This window comes from Nicotiana tabacum, chromosome 4 (genome assembly GCF_000715075.1).
Source record: "Nicotiana tabacum cultivar K326 chromosome 4, ASM71507v2, whole genome shotgun sequence".
Taxonomy (NCBI): Eukaryota; Viridiplantae; Streptophyta; class Magnoliopsida; order Solanales; family Solanaceae; genus Nicotiana; species Nicotiana tabacum.
This window is the reverse complement of record NC_134083.1, coordinates 22208055-22216351: the sequence shown is the minus strand read 5'-3', so window position 1 is coordinate 22216351 and position 8297 is coordinate 22208055. Positions and strand designations below refer to the sequence as shown.

Genomic DNA, 8297 nt, shown 5'->3' with positions numbered 1-8297 from the left:
TCACAATACACAACACATTCTCCACACCGGTAGAAACCATCAAGAATACTTTGGAATCCATTTGCACATAATCAAGCCCTTAAAACTAAATTCCTCTAACTCGACCAAGCCACGCAGGTCGCCAAGTCCAGGTGTATTGCCACAAAGCACCTGTAGAAAACCCCCACATCATAAGCACCCAAAGAACTGATCATATCCATTACCATACTGATCCAACCTACTACCCAGTTGTCCTATTTTCTCCGAGTACCTTCCGAATTTGTCTTCAAATTGATACTTCTTCTTTTTAAAATACCACGATCTTTAACCACAACTCACCCTACAAACCTTAGCATAGAAGCACAACGCCCTACGGCCCATAAGCAATTGTATTCTTCTTAAGCACCTTCAAAAATACCACAACCATAACACTCACTCTGAGAATACCTTATGTGAATTTGAAATTGTTCTTCTTACCTTCCTTATACAAAAATGTAGAATCCATAGTCATATAGAATTTTCGCAAGTCCAGGCAGCATCAAACGCAAATCTCGGATTTTATCCATACACAAGTCCCGAAACATTCTCAATTGCTATATATAATTCTCAAACCCACTGGAATTTTCTCGGGAGTCACCCACTTTGCTCACATCTAATTACACCGCCCAAATGGTTCAAAAGACATGTGCCCCATTAGCACAACAATACTCAAAGAAGTAACTCTACTTTAACACCGTATATCAAATTCATACTTCGTGCGCACTACATAATTCACCAATAACAACTCACTCATCCCACGATTTTTCATATACTCATCCGTGAAATATAATACATAACCAGGAATTTTCCTTATTAGAGTCACTTTCGAACTCCACCTTTGCAAGTCATCACTGATTCCCAAGTATACTTTAGACCCAAACAAAATTTGACACATACCCATGAATTGATTTGTCTATAGCAGGCTCCCCAACTTGGCTCAAAGCCATAGATTAAAACCAACTCACCATACTCATACTCTATTACTGTCATGATGCCACAGTCAGTTCAACAAAACCTCTTCTCGAACTCATGCAACGCCAACCATAGAAATACCCCAAATCATCTGCTAAACTCGCAATTATTCTCTTGACACTCAAGTCAACTTTCTCAGCCAGATTCACACTCAAATCTCCACCCATACGCCTCGTCGGCAGAAAAGAAACTCTCTACTCACATCATAAGGAATACACCTACGTAGATACATACTCCGCAGAGGATAACCCACCTGCTTAGCCTCAAACTGGTATCTTGTCACAATTACTATGAAATCACTTACTCTATCTGAGTCCAAACTCATTAACCAGACATGAGAGTTTAATTTGTCCCAAAAGTTAACAATGTGAAAGATCCTTCAAAACATTCATTACTCGAGACTGTTCGTCACATCAAATCGAAAATCAAGCACCCAATGGCCTTTTCCTTTACATTTCAAGGAAACACTTCTCGTTATATTCCAATCATCTTAACATATCTCGTGGTTACATCATACCGATCACACCGCCATTCCACCGCTCATCGAGCCACAAATTCCACTATAGGGTCATTACCGGACATATAAGTCCAATTGTACGAGTTACAACTAAAGCTACCGAGCTTAAGCTATGATCTAAACCTGGCCTCAAGTCCCCCAGACTTTCCCATCACCAAACATAGAATACTCATCTCGAACTTCGTTCATGGAATCACAAGCCAGCGATGCATAACTGATACTGAGCACTCAAGTGCGCATACAAATACGTGGAAGGAATTCAAAGAGTTTGTGTCTCAAGCTGAATCAATCTCGCACGATAAGGAAAGAAAGATGGGAAGTATATGTCCTAAATGCCCTGTAGCCTCTCGAAGATAAGTATGGACGTCATCATACTGATCCGTAAGACTCTACTAGACACTTGCTCATGATTTGTAGAACCTATGAACCTAGAGCTCTGATATCACCTTGTCACGACCCAAAATCCAATTAGTCTTGATGGCACCTAACCGAACCCGCTGGGTAAGCCAACTTTCAATTATCCACTTCCAATAATAATTATTAAAGCAATTTAAGTGAATAAAGATCTTAATCTTATACAATCCCCAAGAACTTGTAGTACAAATCATGAGCTTCTAAAAATAGAGTATACAAAGCGAAAATCAAATAAATACATAGTCTGTTTGAATAATGCATAAACAGAGCTTTTATAAATCTAAGGCTACCATGAACAAGAGTCAGCTACAACAGGAACGCAGGTACATCTTCAAGTCACGCAACCATCGAGCACAGCAACAAGAGCAGCCAATATCTGCACGTAATGTGCAGATGTGTAGTATCAGTACAACCGACCGCATATACTGAGTAAGTAACAAACCTAGCCGTAGGTTGAAAGTAGTGACAAGATTCTACCAATGGCGGGTCCATAACCAATAGTCCACAACAGTCCATAACAACATAAAGCAAATAATACCAGAAGTAAATCAGAGATAAAATGCTCATCCAAATCATGATTTAAAAAAATAATAATAGTTCTTCCTTTCAAATACATCAGTGAAAACCCAAATTATTTGTCGAAGTTGCCAAAAATATGAATAGTTTGAAAACAATAATTTCTCCCAAAATCTTTTCAATAATAAATAAGATGTTTCACTTTCCTTTGGGATAACTCGCGTAAATCAAATGCATCACTATGCCTATCTGTAATAATGTGTGAGAAATCATGAATGGTGTGATGTTGTGCAGCATGAGGAAAATACATCTCTATGCCTGTATGTCATGTGTGCATGCCAATGCGATACAACTTAGTGATAAAATTATAAATAGCCCCTCGGGAAGAATATCACTCATATACAAACCCTCAGGCAAACCTCATAGTCACTCATGCCTCACGGGCATACCTCACAGTCACTCATGCCACTCGGGCATACCTCACAATCACTCGGCACTCGCACTCAGTAGGTACCTGCGCTCACTGGGGGTGTGTACAGACTCCAGGGGGGCTCCTACAACCCAAGATCTATAATCTACATGGATAACTCACGTGCTATAATTTCATATCAGAATCCGCATGGACAACTCACATGCCATAATAAGCCAATAAGGCCTTCTGCAGGCGGGCAACCCCGATCCATATAATAGTAATAATATATATAAAGTCAACATGGCATGCTGCGGCGTGCAGCCCGATCCCAAAATATCCTCACAATCAGGCCCTCGGCCTCCCTCAGTCATCAATCTCTCCAGTCTCTCTCTTATGGGCTTACAAATGTCATGAGAATAGCCCAAAAATGATGATATGATGCATCAATAAATAACAACAGAGACTGAGATATAATATACAATGAAATAAACATGACTGAGTATGAATTTTCAATTTAAACAAATAATTCACAGCAATATGACCTATGTGGGTCCCAATATTACTGGCACATAACCTCAACATGATTTTTAATATGCTTTTCAACTCTATTTCGTTAACTCATAAAACTGCATGAAAAATGCCAAGATCATTTAACTAAACAATTCCACAGAAACAATTATGTCATAATTTCTATAGTGCACACCCATACGCCCGTCACCTAGCATGTGTGTCACCTCCCAACAATTCACGAAATACATAAATTCAGGGTTCATACCCTCAACTCCAAGATTAGAAGGGTTAATTACCTTGAACAAGCAAAATCCAATGTCGAACAAGCTAAGCAATGCTCCAGAAATTCCATTTTGCGCGTATCAATTTTCAAACGGCTCGAATCTAGTCACAATTAATTTGATTCAGCCCACAAAAAGTATAGGAATTAATTCCATATCAAAATACTTACATTTTCCAAAAATCCGAAATTATGCCCCAAAAATCACCTGTGGGGCCCACGTCTTGGAATCTGATAAAAGTTATAAAATCCGGAAGCCCGTACAACCACGAGTCTAACCATACTAATTTTGCCAAAATCTGACCTCAAATCAACCTCCAAATCTTCAAATCTTATTTTCAAATCCCTAAGTTCAAACCCCCGATTTACACCTCAAAAACATGTAATCTAGTCGGATTATTCAATGATAATTCAATATTATGGAGTAGAAATGATCACAAGTGACTTACCTCCTATTTTCCTTGAATTCTCTCTCAAAATCGCTCAAAACCACGTGCTTGAAGGCCCAAAAATGGCAAAAACTCGGAACCCCTCTGTTTTTAACATTCTGTCCAGGATTTTCGCACCCGCGGTCTTTGCACCCGCGGTGATTTCTTCGCGCCTGCGATCATCGCACCCGCGGTGATTTCTTCGCACCTGCGATGATTTTTTCGCGACTGTGGTCTTCGCACCCGTGATGATTTTTTCGCACCCGTGATGATTATTTTTGCACCTGCGGTGCCTGGACAGCCCATGCATTTTCGCTTCTGCGAATCATTCCTCACATCCCCTAGCTCGTACCTACGGCCCTTTTTCTCGCAGGTGCGATCACACTAGCAGCCCAGCTGCTTCAGCTCCTCCTCCAAATTCAAATTCGATCTGCTAAGCATCTGAAACTCACCCGAAGCCCTCGAGACCTCGTCCGAATATACCAACAAGTTCAATAACATAACACGGACCTATTCAAGGCCTCAAATCATATCAAACAACATCAAAACGACGAATCATACCTCAAATCAAAATCTATGAACTTTGAACTTTCAAATTCTATATCTTGTGCCGAAACATATCAAATCAATCCGGAATGACTTCATATTTTGCACACAAGTCATAAATGACATAACGAAGCTATTCAAATTTCCAGAATCAGATTTCAATCTCGATATCGAAAAGTCAACCCCCCGTTCATATTTCCCAAAATTAAATTTTCGGTATTTCAAGCCTAATTCCAATATAGACCTCCAAATAATTTTTCGGACACGCTCCAAAGTCCGAAATTACCATACGGAGCTATTGGAATCATCAAAATTAAATTCTAAGGTCGTTTACTCATAAGTCAATATCCGGTCAACTATTTCAATTTAAGCTTCCAATATAAAAATTCATCCTTCCAAGCTAACTCCGAAATACCTTAAAACCAAAACCGACAATTCACATAAGTCATAATAACTCGTAAGAAGTTATTCAACACTTCAAATAGTTGAAAGGAGCGTAAATGCTCAAAACGACCGGTCGGGTCGTTACACTCATACACCCGTTGAAACAAATAGTGAAATTACCTCTAATGAGGAATTGAGAAGGAGCAAAAGGCCTAGGAAAGAATATTTTTCTTATGGAAATAATTTTCAAACTTTTCTTGTCGATTATGAGTCATCAAATTATTTTGAAGCTATACCTTCTTCAGATGCTAAATATTGGAAATAGGCAATAAAAGTTGAAATCTATTCTATTTTGAAAAATAACACATGAATTTTAACTGATTTACCTCCTGATGCAAAACCTATTGGTTGTAAATGGATTTTCAAAAAGAAATTTAAGCATGATGGATCTTTAGATAAATATAAAGCTTGGTTAGTAGCAAAAGGATTTTCTCAACAAAAAAAATATAGATTATTTTGATACATTTGAACCAGTGACTAAAATTTCTTCTATTCGAGTTTTAATTGCCTTAGCTTCAATCCGTAAACTTTTTATCCACCAAATGGATGTCAAAACTGCTTTTCTAAATGCTGATTTAGAAGAAGAAATTTATATGGTTTAACCTGAAGGTTGTGTCTTTCCTGGAAAAGAAAATAAAGTTTGTAAATTAATTAAATCTCTTTATGGCCTTAAACAAGCTCCTAAGCAGTGGTATGAGAAATTTGAATAAGTCTTACTGAGAGACTATTTTTCATCAGTTGAGGTGGATAAATGTGTTTATACTAAAGTGGTAAACAATGATTATGTGATAATATGTCTATATGTTGATGACATGCTTATATTTGGTACAAGTTTAAATATTGTGTAAAGTACTAAATTATTTTTGTCTGCTAATTTTGATATGAAAGATTTGAGTGAAGTAAATACACTATTGGGAGTTAAAGTTATAAGGAGTGAAGATGGATTAATGTTGTCACAAGAACATTATGTTGAGAGACTTCTTAAGAAGTTTGAATATTTGAATGTCACATCTGTGAGAACTCCTTTTGATGCTAACTCTCAGTTGAAAAAGAATAATGGTGACCCAGTTGTTCAAGCTAAATATGTGCAGATTATTGGGAGTCTGATGCATTTAATGAATTTTACAAGGCCTGATATATCCTATGATGTGTGTAGACTGAGTAAATATACTCATAATCCCAATAGAGAGCATTGGTCTGCATTAGATAGACTAATGAAATATTTGAGAGGAACCATGAATTATGGTATCCTATATAGTGGATTTCCTTCTACTTTAGAAAGGTACAGTGATGCAAACTGGATCTCTAATTCAGATAAGACAAAATCCACTAGTGGTTATTTATTCACCTTGGTGGTAGTGCAATATCGTGGAAATCAACTAAATAGACGATCATTGCTAGATCGACTATGGAATCAGAGTTAGTAGCTCTGGAGTTAGCTGGTTCTGATGCTGAGTGGCTAAGAAACTTCGTAGCTAATATCCCTTTAATAAAGGACGTATTGCCTCATGTGTCTATACATTGTGATTGCCAAGCGGCAATAGCAATAGCAAAGAATAAATCTTATAATTGTAAAAGTAGACATATGAAATTGAGATATGATGTCATAAAACAGCTGTTGAGAGATGGAATAATTTCCATTGACTATGTGAAGTCAGAGATAAATTTGGCCGATCCTATGACTAAACCTGTGGGAAGAAAATTAATTTTTCAAACCTCAAAAGAGATGGGGTTAAGGCTGATATGTTGTCAGTAGAGATGGTAACCCAACCTATGTGATTGGAGATCCCATGAAATAGGTTCATATAGGCAATAATAAGTCGATATTGGCACTGAAGCACTAAAAGAGAGTGCTTGGCTGCTCCTAATTGAGAGGATGAGTAATATGTCTTAATGAACTTCATAGTCATTATGAATGGTGTATTTAAAAGCAGTATACACTTGATGAATTCACCTATATGAGAGTAGAGTGGGCCGCTCCTATGAGATTTTGGCCTAGTCTCTAGAGCTTTCATGAATTACCAGGCATGCGCATGGCCTAGTGGCGCAAAACCGCGTTGAACAACAAAATTATCGGGGGTCAAAATGTGATTGATAAAATCTCTGACTTACAATAAGAATTATTGGTTCATAGAAATATTATATTTCACCAGATATTCTGTGAGTTAAGTTTTATTGGTCTAAGTTTGGTTCATAGTCCAGAAGACACCAAACCTATTGCATTTGGACCATACAAATCCAGCAAAGTCTTTTTATTCTATCTTTTTTATTTTGAAAATATTGTTTATGTGGTAGTATTTTCAAAATAAATGAGTCCAAGTGTTATGCCTTAAACCAAGTGTCAATATGCATGTAAAGAGTTTTTACATGTGGCTTATTTTGTCCTAGTGTCCTCTTGCATGTTTGTTCATGGACAAGTGTTAAACCACTTGTCAAAGATTATCATCATTATTCTTGCCTATATATAGCCACAATCTACCCATCCGAATGAGTATCAACAAAAGAAAGAAAATTATCTTCTCCTTTGTAGTTCAATCATTACCTAGCTACATAGCCATTATCATAGCAATTATTAAGCTTTCTTCTATAGTCCCATTTCGGCCAAATTCTCATTCACAAGTTATTTCTTTTACAGTTTTCCAACTTGCTGGATTTATTGTTAATATTTTGCTGATTCATGTATCCTCTAAATAAATAGAGATGGGCTTATTTAATCCTGGGAAAATATTTCACATTACTGAAATAGTTTCTTAGGACAGTTTCCAGCACGACTCAAGTCAATTCGTGTATTTCCGCTCACAAATATTATTGCAGTATTATTATCGATATTTTTCGGTGTCATTTCCCTACAGGTGGGATTAGAAAAAACGAAACCTTGGTGCGATCTTAGTGAGCAGTAAACTAGTACCAACTAGCGTAGTTCGGAAGAATATGTCTAGTAAATTGTGATAGTTGCTCGAAAGAGAATTATGACACCCGAAGTACTCACGATCGGTCGAAAATACTTAGGCAAAATTATAGAAGGCATAGCGGGAAGGATTCCGACAATTAGAAAAATCATAACTCTAGACCTCCTTAGTCTTGTCTCAAATTTCATCCATGTTAGTTGATAATTTTACTGCTTTATAATAGTTGTTAGTTAATTAGTTAGAAATAAATATTATAATCTCTATAATTAGAAAATTATTTGGACTTGTGTTTCTTAGCAATATTGAATAGTTGTAGCTAAGCTTTAGTTCT

The 8297-nt window shown here is 37.0% G+C and overlaps 1 protein-coding gene across 1 annotated transcript; it reads left to right on the top strand.

The window, feature by feature from the left end:
- Positions 1-5938: 5938 nt before the first annotated feature.
- On the top strand, positions 5939-6481 carry LOC142179825 (secreted RxLR effector protein 161-like). The gene has a single exon (XM_075250707.1). The coding sequence runs from the start codon at positions 5939-5941 to the stop codon at positions 6479-6481; it is 543 nt and encodes a 180-aa protein (XP_075106808.1).
- The last annotated feature ends 1816 nt before the right edge of the window (positions 6482-8297 follow it).